Source organism: Acanthaster planci, linkage group LG10, assembly GCF_054643075.1.
Source record: "Acanthaster planci isolate LZ-2023a linkage group LG10, COTS_SCS, whole genome shotgun sequence".
In the NCBI taxonomy this organism is placed as follows: domain Eukaryota; kingdom Metazoa; phylum Echinodermata; class Asteroidea; order Valvatida; family Acanthasteridae; genus Acanthaster; species Acanthaster planci.
The window spans coordinates 4,669,124-4,683,961 of NC_141786.1; the positions used below are offsets into that span (position 1 = coordinate 4,669,124).

The 14,838-nt window shown below is 45.1% G+C and overlaps 1 protein-coding gene across 9 annotated transcripts in view; it reads left to right on the forward strand.

Moving 5' to 3' along the window:
• LOC110988800 (uncharacterized) overlaps positions 1-12,037 on the forward strand; it is a 61,461-nt gene extending 49,424 nt beyond the window's left edge. For all 9 annotated transcript variants that reach the window (XM_022252643.2, XM_022252650.2, XM_022252648.2 and 6 more), the window contains 7 exons: positions 392-541; positions 1,155-1,396; positions 2,189-2,376; positions 2,996-3,129; positions 3,808-4,006; positions 4,998-5,206; positions 6,416-12,037. In XM_022252643.2, coding sequence (XP_022108335.2) covers positions 392-541; positions 1,155-1,396; positions 2,189-2,376; positions 2,996-3,129; positions 3,808-4,006; positions 4,998-5,206; positions 6,416-8,475 — 3,182 coding nt within the window. In that variant the 3' untranslated portion in view covers positions 8,476-12,037. The remainder of the gene's footprint in view (positions 1-391; positions 542-1,154; positions 1,397-2,188; positions 2,377-2,995; positions 3,130-3,807; positions 4,007-4,997; positions 5,207-6,415) is intronic.
• The last annotated feature ends 2,801 nt before the right edge of the window (positions 12,038-14,838 follow it).

A 14,838-nucleotide genomic window follows, 5' to 3' on the forward strand; every position in this document is an offset into this window, starting at 1 on the left:
CCCTGTCTGTCAATTTCTGGAAAGTGCTGTTCACACAAATTCTGTTGAACAGACGTCTAAAACTTACCGGTAGCTCTTCCATTTTAACTGGTCTTCCATGAATGACGTGGATAAGTGGAAGCTTCCCCTTTGTTTCTGATTGATACACATGCTTGGAAAGTGATTCCGGATTTCCTGAAATGTAAAATGGAAAGTGAACAACCATTCGCTAATGGAAGATTCGTGTAGGTACCGGTATATCTAAGCCTATTTCAAGCAAGCTTAGCAGGTTGATTTGCTGTGGCCTTCTTTGCCCATCCCCAGTCATTTGTTGCCGATCACCGGTAACCCTGTTTTGATAGAAACATTCGATGGCATTTTCCTTGTTCATTCTTGTCCCCCGTTTCGATAGTCTTGAACAAGCACGGCAAATTGATCACGTTTCTGCGGTCCTTCATCCTGGCGAGGCCGACGCGCCGCGGCCTGAAGCAGCGTGGCATCCTGCGGGAGAGAGTGTTTGGCTGCGACCTGGGCGAACACCTGCTGAACTGCGACACTGATGGTAACCAAATAATGAATCCCCAGTGAATGCTAACCCTCCAATCATTCCACGCACCCTAAGGGCCACCTGTTAATGCTTGGCACCTGTTCAGTGACAAGCATTGCAATCAACCGGCGACTCGCATTGACTCTGTCAGCTGTCATGCCGGGCCTGTTTGTTGATATTCAAATACGCATAATAACATGAAATGAACAGGACCAGTCAAGGAAAAGATTAAGATAATAAACTGTCCAAGTTTCTGTGCTAGCCCCTGTTACGTTAGCATTAAGTTTAAAACCCTAAAGGTCCACAGGGGGAAATCAGGATTCTAGGGTTTCAACAAAAAAAGATAAATGAAAGTACTAATGTTTGAAGTGTTCTTCCCTGATATACAGTGTGACAGCAATATTTTGGGGAACATGATGATCAGTTATTGATCAGGACAGAGAGCTCATGAATGGCCGTCTTGCTTGACTTGACATTTCACCAAAATTTAGGAAACATGATCCAAAACTCATTAATTGTGTTCACAAAATCAAATACTTGGGACTTCCAAAGCTGTCATCAATCCGCCCAACCGTCCGGACCAAAAGCACAGCTTGATACCTGTTCACTAATTCCCTTTATCACGTAGTGCCCCAGATCGTGCAGGCCTGTACCGAGTTCATCGAGGACAAGGGCATCTTGGACGGCATCTACCGTCTGTCGGGGGTCTCCTCGACAGTCCAGTGGCTGCGGGATGAGTTTGACAGCGAGAAGGTCCCCGACCTGAGCCAGTATGAGAAGGACATCCACTGCGTGTCGTCGGTCTGCAAGTTGTACTTCCGGGAGCTGCCCAACCCGCTGCTGACCTACCAGCTCTACAAGAAATTTGAGGTGGGTAGGAGATTTGTCCGAGGCTGGTGCAGCGCCCAGAGGGTTGTGGCATAGTTGTAAGATTCAAGTCGGGGACCCAGACGCGAGTGGCACTTACAGTGGTTTGGACTCGGGTCACTCAGACAAAAGACTACGTCTGGACACTAGGCCGCTTCATACTCCATGCCTAACAAGTGCGCATGGAAAAACCTTTTGACCTTATAGTGATTGTTTTTCGTCCCTGTTTCCCCCACGGAGCTGGCGGTGTCACCGGGCAATGTTAAATGGTGTTCCACGACAAGTGGAAAAAATTGAAGAAGAAAAACATTTCTTTTGACATAGAAAAGGGTTGTGCTTCACTATGAAACTGAGAAAATGTCTCAACACTCGCTCAGGTTGTACTCAAACCCACCACGTCCTGCTTTCCGCTCAACCACCAACGCCAATCACACATTTTTTTGGGTGCCCCTGCTGAAAAAAACCTCACTTCACTCCTGTTGTTCTGTGCTTCCGTTAGTGCCTCAAACTCAGTAAAAGCTGTTGTGACCTGTTCCCTCAAACTAACGTACCCTACAAACTCTCTCTGGGAAAAAAAACAGGGCACCAATCTCGTGGAGCTGTTCAGCTCTGATAATGTTTGCCCTGTAAAAAGAGGTTACCTCCAAACATATTATACCGGTACAGTATCAGTAAAGCATTGTAAATTTGCCTCAATATTTTCTGAATCTGCTTAGCAGATTGAAAAAGTTTGGCCCAGGGCACACTGTTCTGTAATTCACAAGGTACGGCATGTTTTGGGTTTATCCTTTTTAGGAAGCGGCAACATCTCAGGAGGAGACGCGTCTCCTCAAGATGCATGACACCGTCCAGCAGCTGCCCCCGCCCCACTACCGCACCTTACACTTCCTGATCAAGCATCTGGCCAAGATGGCTACCTATGAGAACCAGACGGGGATGACCACCAAGAACCTGGCCATAGTCTGGGCACCCAACCTCCTCAGGTAGGCTCATAACTCCAGAATCATGACTGTATATTCATTGGTATGTTATACAAGATTTTGGCACTCGAAGGAAGGTGGAAGTCTGGGTACCCAACATCCTGAGGTAGGTTTATAATCGCAAAATCTTGACCGTTAATCCATTGGTATGTTGTCCTGGCTGTTGCCATATTTAAGAAGGTAGAGCTAGGACATAGGACACCCGACCTTCTTAATACCCGTAGGTTCAGAAGCCCCTTAAACCACATCAGTTCCCGTCAAAATCCACGGAAAGGTTGTGAAGACTTTGCTGCGTCGGGAAAGGTACAGCTCAGCCACAGTCTGGGTGCCAGACGTCCTCAGGTACATGTAAGCTTGGCTTAGAGCCCTGAGACGTGGAATTCCTTTAAATGGTCACTGTTTCTTTTGTGAAGGATTTTACCATAGCCCTAGCCCCTTACCTCCTCAGTTACGCCTGGACTCCCCACCCCCATCCTTGCAGATTTTCTGATACATTTTGGTTGTGAAGGATTTTACTCTTCTTTGCTCTTTAAAAAGTCACAATTTCTCCCTCAGCGATGAAGTGTAGCCTGGCTACTTTGTCTTTAGTATCAATGAAAGGTTCTTGTTCCTTGGTCTTCAGGTCTAAGGACTTAGCTTCTGCCACTGCAGCGGCTTTCATGGAAATCAAGATCCAGGCCACTGTGGTGGAGTATCTGATCCGCAAAGCTGACGTCATCTTCAATGACAAGCTCTTCCCTGATGTCCCAGGAAGATGTGAGTACAGGTCATCGATTGATATTTCTGTGACAAGGCAACCGTGCTTAAGACTCTGCCATAGCTGTCGGTACGTGCACATGTTGGTCTACATGGTCGATACACAAGAGCCTGTGAAGAACTCATCGTGCGCATGCAGTGGTTCACATGCTTGAATGTGACAGCTTGTGCATAACCAGTATTCAGCAATATATATGTAAGGCACCTGTGCTTGGGAATGTACGACTTGAGCCCTGTACACAGTGACATAGATGCTCTGAAGTTGCATTTAATAACAGTGGAAATCCGCCTCCCATCCACCAGTAAATGCTGAAGGCATGAAGGCAAGCATAGTGTTTATAAACCAGGGAAGAGGTTGGACCTTGCGGAGACGAAGAGACAGCCAGTTAACGTTGAATTTCTTACCCGAAAAGCTGCTGGGGGTGGGTTCTTTTCCCCACAAATTCTTCAACCTTGCAATTACGCTTTGACCCAACCAAGCACGACAACTGCAGAAATGGAAAAAGAATTGTTAAACAAGTGTACATGTCCTCTGTGGAATAAATAAGGAAAACTATGTGTGTTTACACCTCATCTGGTCCATCTTTGGATTGAGTGCCCAGTGCAAAACTTATTTTGATGAAACATTTCCTAAATATTTGTCCATCCTTTCTCTTCCTATTCTTTCATGCGCACTAGTGATGGGCCAGGAGATGCAACGCCCCAAATCCCTGGTCCTATCCACCCCCACTAAGCTCCTCTCTCTGGAGGAGGCCCGGGCTCGCACCGCCTCCCAGGGGGCGGAGCTTGAGGACAAGCCAAGGTACATCGAGGTGGGTGGAGGGCCGGCTGCTCTACCAAAGCAGTACCACACCATCATAGACTTACCCATGGAAAGGTACAGTTGATGTAATGTTATGTATCTGTAATGCTTTATCTGCAATGAGTTGAAGTGCACCCTCGCTGGCCATAGAAGGTCAGGCTGGTGAGAAGTTTTCCAACATGGTTCCTTCATGCATTCGGCACACACATAAAGACCACATATACCTGTTGTACATACAAAGTGTGGACATTCCTTTGTTCTCCTGTGGTTAAGGAAACTTGAGGGAAATGCTCCTTTTTCTCCCACTAGGATAACTGGAGCTGGATTTTTGATGATGATTTCCTGGACTGTTCCTCTTCATTTTGCCATGGATAACCTTGGCCCCAAAACGCCTCTGAAACCAGAGAGGGGAAAACATTGTGTGGACGTGCGCAAATCCAAATAACGCCATCGCACCGTACATTATGTGGACTTCTTTTGTGTAGAGGTCCACACTTATGTATGCCACACCTGCACATACATTCCAGCATAGATTTGTTATGCGTACCCAGCATGCTCCCTGCCAAATACTCATAAACCTGCCCACCTACGCAGTGAGTTGCTATCAAAGAACCGTCATTTTCATTTCAAAACACGCCGTCTTTTGTTCCGTTTGGAGCGGATTGGTTTCAAAATGACATTCAACCTGACATTAGTTTTTGTTTGCTGCACCATTGTAGGCTCCAGCTTGGATCAGTTTTGATATCTCAAGCCATGAAATTGCTTGAGGACCACTTCACTTTGAATTGAAACAATGTCTATTCATAGTATGGCATTGGAAATCTTATTTTGTATTCCCTGCAGATTGCAATAAATTTGACTGATCCAAGAATGTAGCTATTTTGCTGATTCCTGTCAAGAATTTTTCTCAGTACATCACATTTAATGTACCTCGTCAAACTTTATGTACATGTACTAGTACCACACTATTCTGTGCCTTTTTTCACTGTTGCTATTCACTGGGCAGTCTCACGTGTACATTGAAGCTACATGTATGTTTGATCTGCCCATTTTTTCTCCATGTTAGAAAGCGTGCTTCCTTCTCGGCCAAATCCAAGAAGTCACCGGGCTGGAAAGCCTTCTTCTCCCGCTCAGGCTCCAAGGACGGCAAAAAGAAGGACGGCGAAGAGCTGCTGAAGGGAGGGGGGCGAAGCAGCTTGCGATCGGTGCGCAGCGTTGAGTCGCTGGCCTCCAGCAATTCCAGCTACGAAGGCCAACGCAGCGGCGAAAGTAATGGTAAGTAAACCAGGTAGATAAGTCACCATCAGTAACCACTTCCTGCCGGGACATTTTTCAATGTTGATGAGGCTGGGGCGGGATATTGATCATTTTTTTCTGTTTTTAAAATTCTTTAAAAATTACTATCTTCATTTACTGGACACAAACACGTGAAGGCATGTCTAAAATCTAGTGACGCCTGAGTATTTCAGCCAGGCCTGCAGCCTTGTAAAAAGAGCCCAGATTTTGTGGTGTTATGCAATAGTCTTTTGTTCACGAACCTGGCTCAGTGCGCTGCTGACCTCTTTTCAATAGGGGCCAGATTAGCATGCAGCGGTACTTTGTAGCTCATCACTGTGGTAGTGGAGCGCTTTTGTCCCCGATGGTAATCCGCTCGCTCTAAATGCCCGAAACCGTGGTATACTGTTTCAAAACAAGGCAGGTTTATCTCGAATTTTGAGAGTGAAAAAATGTCGGAAATGCCCAGCAGCCTTGTCTTTTGTTCCGAGTACGGTCTTTTATTGCAAGTCCCTGTTTCCCTTTCCCGAGTTCTGAGACCCCAGCCACACATATAAACCATACGTCTCCGATTTCGGAGTTCCCGGCAGGAAGTAGTTAAAGTACCACTCGCGTCTGGGTCCCCGACTTGAATCTTACAACTATGCCACAACCCTCTGGGCGCTGCACATATTTTGAAGATCCTTGGATCAACACACGTGTGTCCATGTACGTGTGTAAAAAGAACATTTGCAAATTTTTTAATTCAAAGATGGCATTCAGTGAGAGAGATCTATACTCCTGGGTGGAGACTGACAAGATTGAAATGGCTAGCTGAAGGACACAGCACATACCCCCGACTGTCTTATCAGGAGTTACAAACCTTCACTGCTAAACCGTACTCCTTCACCTGTCTAAGTGGGGTACCCTGTTTATTTAGCCAGTCATATATAGCGTGTCACCAGGCAGTTCACAAGAAACATGTGATTATCAGTGACATGAGATTGAAAGAAATGGGTTTTGCTAGAGTTCATTCAAATAGCGTGTAACTTAACTTGAGACAGGGCCTAGTGATGACTTGATTGCTACTCTGGCTAACCATTTTAGATTTCTATAGCAGTGTTGACGATAAGGCTTGTTGCTCTGTGGCTGTTCAAAACTTGGGGTCAAAAGTTTGAAGGTGAGTTGCTGAATTTGCCAAACATGGACTTCTTTATTTCTGTTATGAAGTTATCATGCGGAGGAACTCAGTGGCCTGTGTAGACAGCTCCAGCCTGAAACGTGCCTCATCCCATGACTCATTCTTCGAGGTTGATGCTGCCACCATCGCCGCGGCAACAGAGGACTTCCTGGCATCAACAACGCAGCTGCAGAACCAGGATGACTCTGACGATGACATCTTCCTACCTGAGAAGAAAGTGGGGCTAGGGGAAGCCGGGCGAAGCAAGAAGGACCGGCGGAAGTCCAGCCCACTATGGATCGACCAGAGTATCAGCAGCTCCGATTCCAACGTCACCTCGCCCAAGACGCCACTGCTGACACCGAGAGACATCTCCACCGAGACCAAGCCCAAGATCGAGGGTGAGGAGAACCTGCTGGAGATCAGTGCCCGTGCCTTGATGACCAACTCTGTCAAACTCATCCCCATCGTCAACGGCGAGGACTTGGAGAGTGGGCCCAAAAGCAGTGGGGAGCAAATGTCACCCCAGACGCCCGTCCGACGGCGGACTAAAGGGAGTGGGACACCCTCCCGGCGAAAGATCAAGAGCTCCCCGCCAATGGACATGCAGCTGTCTGGGATCGCCCCACCCCGGGAGGTTGATATCGCGGAGGAGGAGCCCAGCTCCAAGTTGTTTGGGCGGAAGGGATCGGTGGAGAGTCCCGAAGGATCAAAGGGGACCTCAGTGCTGGAGAAGATCACCCGGGCCATGAAGGCCAAGAACAAAGTCCGCAGGGAGCTGAGCCTGGGTAACGAGCCAGGGAAGCAGTCACGCGGCACCCAGAATGCCCTTGGGGAGGAGGGACAGACAGATGCTGCTGTGAATGGCCAACTGGACGGGACACAGCAGACACAGGACGTGGACTCACAGACCTCCGAGGAGCTGGCAGATGGTGACGCAGGCCATGGGACACTGTCCCGGCCCAGGTCCCTGTCGGCCCGCGCCCATTCCAACACAGACTCCGATCTATTCGATGACCTCTTCCCACCCGAGACCAAGTTCAGTCTGGACACGGTGCTGTCAGAATATGACAACATCATGGAGAAGTACAGCAACCGAGCCCTCACGCCAGAATTTGACACCAGTGCCGAGGAGGGGGTGTCTGGGAAACGGACGTCATTCCCTCGCGCCCCTCTTGAGACGGAAGAATACCAACCCATTCCCAAGTTTTTGGACACTTTGGATGCCAGCTATATCCAGTCTCTGTCGGACACTGAACATGAGCAAGATAGCAGTGCACACCGACTGCCTTGTAAACCAGAACCACTCCTCATTGAGCAGAGCAATGCACGGCCTGTAGAATCACCCCCAGTTTCCCCAATGGAATCATCTCGACACAGTGCGACCCTACCTCAAGGGGGCACACCATCACTCTCCCCGGGGGGGAGTCATTCTTCGGAAACACTCATACGTTTGGACGGAAGCATGGTGATGGACCACGAACGGAGCGGTGGTAGTCCAGAGACAGATCTCAAATTGAACTTTGATATGCTTGACAGGGAATCAGACATCATCGATTTCAACAACGTGCAACCTGACCAAGGTGAGAGGCTGAACTCAATCGAGGATGTATGGCACGACGCATCAGACGACGTCCTTGTGGACCCATCCACGGACCGCGTCGCGAAATCCGACGTGGCAGTCTCCAGTGAAACATCCGAGGAGGTTTACCACGATGTGGAGCAGGAAGAGACCAGCCTGAGTCTGGACTTTGGCAACCCCTCCCTAGACGAGGACCCGCGACTGCACGAAATGAAATTCCCACCCGAGGACGAACTGGACTCCGCCATCCTGGGACTCAATCCAAACTTTGGGGGCGTGTCTCCGGAGATCCGGGCCAGCCAAGCCACTCTTGCCTCGCAGTACGACAACCTGGACGACAGCTTCACGGACAAGGGCGTGGGTTGCAACGTTAGGACAGCCACCCCGCCACCAAGTGACATGCTAGACTCCCCCTTTGAGGTGGTTGAATCTCCATTCTGCACCCCCTCTGATGAGCTCGGGGAAAGTGGACAAGGCTCCTACAGTTTGGGTCTTGATGATGTCGTGGAACATGTTATAGAATTGTAATGTCTTACTCCAAATAGTCTTTATTGTCTACCAAAAGCTAGACCTGTTGTGTGTGGGAAAAATGTATATGTTCAAGCTTACTCTGTGCCTCTCTGAACGGAAAACAAGTCAGCCTGAAATTAATTGCAAAACAAATTAACGTCTGATCCCTTTCAAAAAATCAGATGGAATTCTGTGTACTGCGTAGATTGCCAGAAATGTTTTCCTTTTAAACTCCTTTTACCCAAATGTAATACATATTTATACATTTCAATGCCTCCAGAGAAGGTTGCAGGCAGGATTCGTGGAGTTTGCTAAGCAGAAAGTCGTGTATGGCAAACTGGAAGGTTTTGCTAGGGGAAACACGGGGTACCAGCCACAGTAGCATTCAGTTGGTGCTGCTGCTGGCCGGTTCCCTGCTAGTTTCTGCTTTACTTTAATGCACACAGTAGCTCTATCAAATTTGGTCAAGTAGCGACCCGCTTGTCTGCTGTTATGTGGAATTTCGCTGAGCCTACGGAAAGTACATGTCCATGTACCCGGGCCTCCAGTAGATAAATCATTGTATTGGTAGATTTATGCGATGTGCAAGTGAAATGGAACAATGAGCAATGTACCTCGATGGACTCCAGAGATTGAAATCTTTTTGCAGAATGTCACCAGGCCCCACTGGTCAGTGTACGCGTGCACAGGCTGCATGAGTTCCGAAGGTTGGTCCTCGGAATGATCTCAGGTCATGGTTTGTAAAATGATGAAAGTTGCATTCGTCTGTCAGACTCTTCCAGGAAAAGGAAATCTCAGGCATTCGTTCTCCTCACTAAATCAGGATCTTGGCAGCATGCATTGTGCAAGGGGTTTTAAGAAACACAGACATGAACAGAACGCTCTTCATCGTGAATTAGCTGCGTGTCTAAAACTGCTGCATGTAGGTAGAATTTTCGGCGTGTAGTTGACGAGAGGCAACATTTGATCAACAGGAGTAAGTTTGCGGCAGCGCTTTGTAGGAATTCTCTTTTGTGAGTGTATGAGGTTCTTACAAGAGCCGTGATGGAACTCAACATTTTGGTCAGAATGCTCCGTCTGTCATCCCTCGGGTTACTTTTGAGAACCTTAGAAACTCACAAAAGAGACTTCGTATGTAGCCCTACCACAGACCTAGTCCTGTTGCTTAATTACACCTAGTAAACGGAACGTCAAATCTTATCTGACTTTCATCGGTATATCCTTGAATGTACCATCCCCGAGACCAGCCAGCCTGCCCATCCCTCACAGTGCCAAAGGAAAACTGGAAATTGGCATTACAGCAGTTGGCTTGGAGCTTAGGGGCGTCTCAGTGACATAGGTGTCATAACACAGTGTGTTGCAATACACGTGTGCCTTTTTAAAGATTTCAGTGTCGTGAGAAACAGGTGACTAGCAAGGGTTGAATTGTGTAGAAACACCCTTCCGTCCAACATTTTGCTTGTAGTATTTATTTGTGTTGAAACAAGGCCTCTGAAACCAGACCCACCTGTTCTTACCAACACAGGTTGTAGTGGCTTTATTTAAATGGATGGATGGATCCCTCCAAAGAAACTGCTGCTTCTAATGAGCTAGTTTGATATTCCAACAGCTCATGCTCAGTACGAGGCTATTCGGGAACAGCCCCGCATACCTGTTCTATCAGCTCAGCCATATGCCGAGTCCCATGCTTACTGTGTTCCCGAAAGACCTTGGCTTTTTGCAATACCAAACTGGATCATCTTACAATGTACCAGTAACTTACAGGCATATGCTCATGAGTACATTTACTTGTACATGATAATATGTGTGTGCACACTTGGAGCTAACATTTTCAACAGGTTGAAGATGAAAACATTGTCTGCCAGCCTGCCGAGCTTAGAACAAAACAAGCCCAGTCACAACCCAAAATGAACACAGTGCCAATGTCTGTACTGGTATTTTGTTATCCAGGGTGTTATTAGAAAGATGTGAATGTCATACAGACTTTGTATATCTGGAAGTTTAAAACACTTTGTTAGGCATTAATGAATGTGTGATATTTTGGATATTGGCTGGTTTTTTTTATTTTAAGATTTTGAAATTGAAAAACGAAGGCATTAGTTCTGGAAGGATGATGATTTTGTACATTGGCCCCACGTCTTGCCTCATCATGCATGTACCTGTAATACATTTCTCATGGCTGTTCCTTTTTTGGGGGGAGGCACTTTTGGGAAGTTAGTTTTTAGGCAAATACAAAAATCAGCATTATTTCTTTGATCGGAATTGTAGGAAATTATCTCTTCCTGTATTCTTCCTGAACTCGTAGGTTTCCCTTATTGGTCCAAATATTTTCTGGCATCACCAGATTCAGAAGTGTAACATATGTCTTAGTTTGGTCCCAGACAAAAAAGCATTCATGGCATACATGTATGTGGCTATAGAAAACTGTCTTATCGTTTGTGAGAAGTGTTGAAGTGTAGCCAAAGTGTTAACCGTTGTCTCGTTGAAAGTGTCACGGTGTGAATAAGATACTGTATGCTGCAGTGAAAAGCATGCTGTTGCAGTGTTCCTGCACGTTGAAACACTGCTGTTGTACCTACATGTAATGAGCTTGTGTGTCGTGCATGTTCCAGGCCAATTATAGCATTTGGCTTCAGTAAAAACTGACTGAATAGTATGATTATCGGTATGGTATGATGCCCCTGGGTTGCCAGGTACCCTGCAAGTTCAGCAGGGATTTGTGCACATTTAAATGAAAGTTGGGCTGATGGCGTATGCCGCTTGGCCAAAAGGCCACACATCATCTCATTCTTATGCAGGAGAGCCGTTATCTGTATATGCATTCTCTTTTTCAAAGTTGAAATCGGTAGTGGCCCAGAGCTTCCTAAAAAGTCAGGGTTTAATTCTTCGGACTTTTCCATGTGCCAACTTGCCCATCCCTGGTTGAGTATTAGCTATCACTGATCCCCTCAGAATGACATCTGTTTGTGCACGTTTGTCCCACTGCCAATTTGTGAAAGTTGATGTTTTCTATTTAGGGTTAAAGTCATTGCTTACCACCCTTGAATGAGCCTTTTGCGAATTGCATTTGAGTAAAATCTGGTGCAATATCTGACTGCACTTAAATAAAACAATTTTAATTGCCCGGACTAAAGGCACTGTTGCTATACCTTGTGATTCAGGGCAAGCTTTTGCTTTAATAGCGACCACCATCTCTGGAATGGACTGGTTCCCTTGTGCAAGGTATACCAACAGTGTTTTTAGTGTGGAGAATTCAAATTGTTATGTTCAAATGAATTTAAAGAACTCGGAACACTGGATTTTATTCAAATTTAACTCGCAAAAGGCTTATTCTTCAAGGCTCATGAACTGTCCTCCCCCTTTATAATTTTTTTACTAACATCTTTCTTGACATAATGCAGCATATTGCACTGTTGACTTGCATGTATCTGTTCTCCAAGTACATTCAAGTTTATTTTCTGTCAAAGTTTTTCTCGATTTGTTTTGAGTAGAAATGCAAATGGTATGATTGGCCTTCCAAAGCATGCATGGTATTTGATGCTACATAGAAAAGCAGATAAAATGACCACTGACAATGTAACTTTTAAAATGCTTCCGAGAGTGATTTTTTAAAACATAACGAATTCTCACTTCATATGAACAAAGTATGGTATTGTGATATGTACACTGTAACTTGCTGCTTGTTATATGTACAAATCATGGATGGCAGTGCAAGTAAAAACAAAACAGTAACAACAAACATGGACATTAAGAGTTAAAGGAAGGGTTTACATTGCCTTGGAAAATAACCTGAATTTTCTGCAGCCTTTGTACATGTGAATAGCGGGCGAGAATTTTGAATTGATACAACATGTCACAAGTAGGCAGTATTCGCATTTGATACTTAATCAGTGGAGTGATCACTGAAGCGACCAATCCAAGTACTTTCCAGTCCCTAAAGTCACAATTTGGGGGTCGGTTCCAACAGAAAATTATGTTTCATATTGTAACTCATCCACGGTGGTAGTAAACTTCTAGCATCCGTCACGGATCAATGCGTATTGTGCCGGAGTTCTTAAAATGTGGATTTGCCAAAGGCACTACATTGATGGGCTGTCATTTGAAAATGTAAACCTGAACAAAGTTTTACTAATCCTCACCTTTGCAATTATTGGTAGAACAAAGTTTGTATAAATCGGGAGAGCAAACAGCATCAGGAATAGCTCTATTTGTACATTGAAACTGAGCAGTCTGGATGCGGTTAATGAATATGCAAGATTGTTTTGTCCCATGTTTACTAATATGACAATGTACGTGCATATGTATTACGCAAACTTAATGTGGCTAGCAGAGAGTTATTAATTGAATGCTATTTATTCATTGTGGTGAAATGTGCCAAAATGTACAGCATCTCATGGACGGAAGAGAATTTCTTCTCAAAGTCAATTTTCATTTCTCTCTGGAAATGCAAGTTTCTTCTTATCTTCACATTCAGGAACTTTGTGTGGGAATGTCCAAGACAGACATCTTTTCTGTGTTGACGGGAATTGAGAAAATATTGATCTAAAATGTATGAGAAGGCGTAGGTTGGGGCTAAGACATAGTGATAAGCATCAACATTCCTAGTCATGGAGAACTTACATGTGGTGTGTTCCTGCATAGGAGCCAACTGTTACAAAAAATCAGAGTTGAATCTGTTCTGAGTCGTCTCAAGGAAATGCATGCTCTCCCAAGCCAATGACAAATCTCACAAGCCATTTAGAAGCCATTCACAAGTCAATCTCAAGCCATTCACAAGTCCACGCAAGCTAGTTGAAAGTCCTCTCAAGCCATTCACAAGTCCTCACAATCCACTCTCAAATCTTCACAAGCCATTCAGAAGTCCTCACAAGCCAATTAGTCATCTAGACGCATGTATTAAAGTAGCTCTTCAAATTAAACAGTAACAAAGATTTTTCTCTTGCCCTGTCACTTGTGACCAGAATTGTGAATGGACAAATTTAGTGACCAACTCAACAACACTGGGGAAAGCAGATGCTGTAAGAGTAAAAAACTCACTTTCAGAAAAATTCCTTTTTTTTCCGTAGCTGTGAGAAATTTTCAGTTTTGGACAAATGAGTTAATAGTAAAGGACTCAGTTTTTGATCATTTATGTGTTCTTTCTGGACAGTGGAAGTGGAGCCAGATGTCAGTGTTTCGTTTGAAGTGTACATTTCTGTAAAGATACTAATTTTGTACAAAGATGGCATTACATTTACAATCTGAAACCTGATGAATGGGTTTTAATGCTTGCCAGACCACACAGATATTTGTGTCAGTCAGACATTGTGGTCGACTGAATTTTTAGCCCTAGGTTTTGTCCAGTTAGAAAGTTGTTCCTAGAACGGGGACGCCGAAGAAAAAGGCAACAAAATAAGATGTATTGTTTATTAATTTATCTTCAGGCAAATTTAAATTCTCAATTCTGATTGGTCGATCCATGGCAACAAACAGTACGATAAATAACTGTATTGCACAGTTCATGTCAAACCCTGCGTAATGCGCTGGTCTAACTCAACGCATGGCGCAGTTTTTACGCTAAAAGCAAAACGCACAACTGCAAAATTTACTTTAAATTCAAAGGTGGCGCATTTGCGCACATAGGCCTTCATAACATCTTTAGTGCACGTCTAGTTTGCTTGAAGATAAATTCGTTACCACGCTTGCGCTCCTGGAACATAGAATAACGTAGTGCGTCTGTCCCGTATACCATGAGGCCGCCTGGTGGTATACAGAACACAGACGCACTACATTAATCTTTGTTCCAGGAGCGCCCATGTGATAACTGAGAGTGGCCAGTTTTGACTTGCACCTGCAGTATTTGTTACAATGTACCTAGTGAACAGATGTGCTGGGGAAATTGAGCGCTGAAACATTTAATGTTGACTTTTGAATCCAGTGCTCAATACAAGCTCGCTTATTTATACAAGACAATGATGTGTACATGTTGTTTCCAAATTTTTGTTAATTTATATTGAGATTTGTATCTTAATAACTGTCCTCCTATTGGTCATAGCCTATTAGCATAAAGCTGTTGACAAAATGCGGCTCAAATGTGTGTGATAAATACACATATCATCCCGCAGAAGACATTTGTGAATTGAACTCGATTGGTGTGTAAAATCCCTGATTTTGCCGATTACACCTGAAGAATGACGGAAGAATTCACCAGACTAACGCTGCTACTGTCTTAATGTTACTGAGTAAGCTTTGTGCCAGCAACCTGCTGCTGTGGGATGGTCTGGTGTCCATGACCATTCTCAGCCATCAATCATGGCGAGCGTTGATGGTCTTCTTGACAGACATGTCAACTCTGAAAGAGCTTGCTACCAAATCACATGACACAGTAGCAGGAATAGTCTG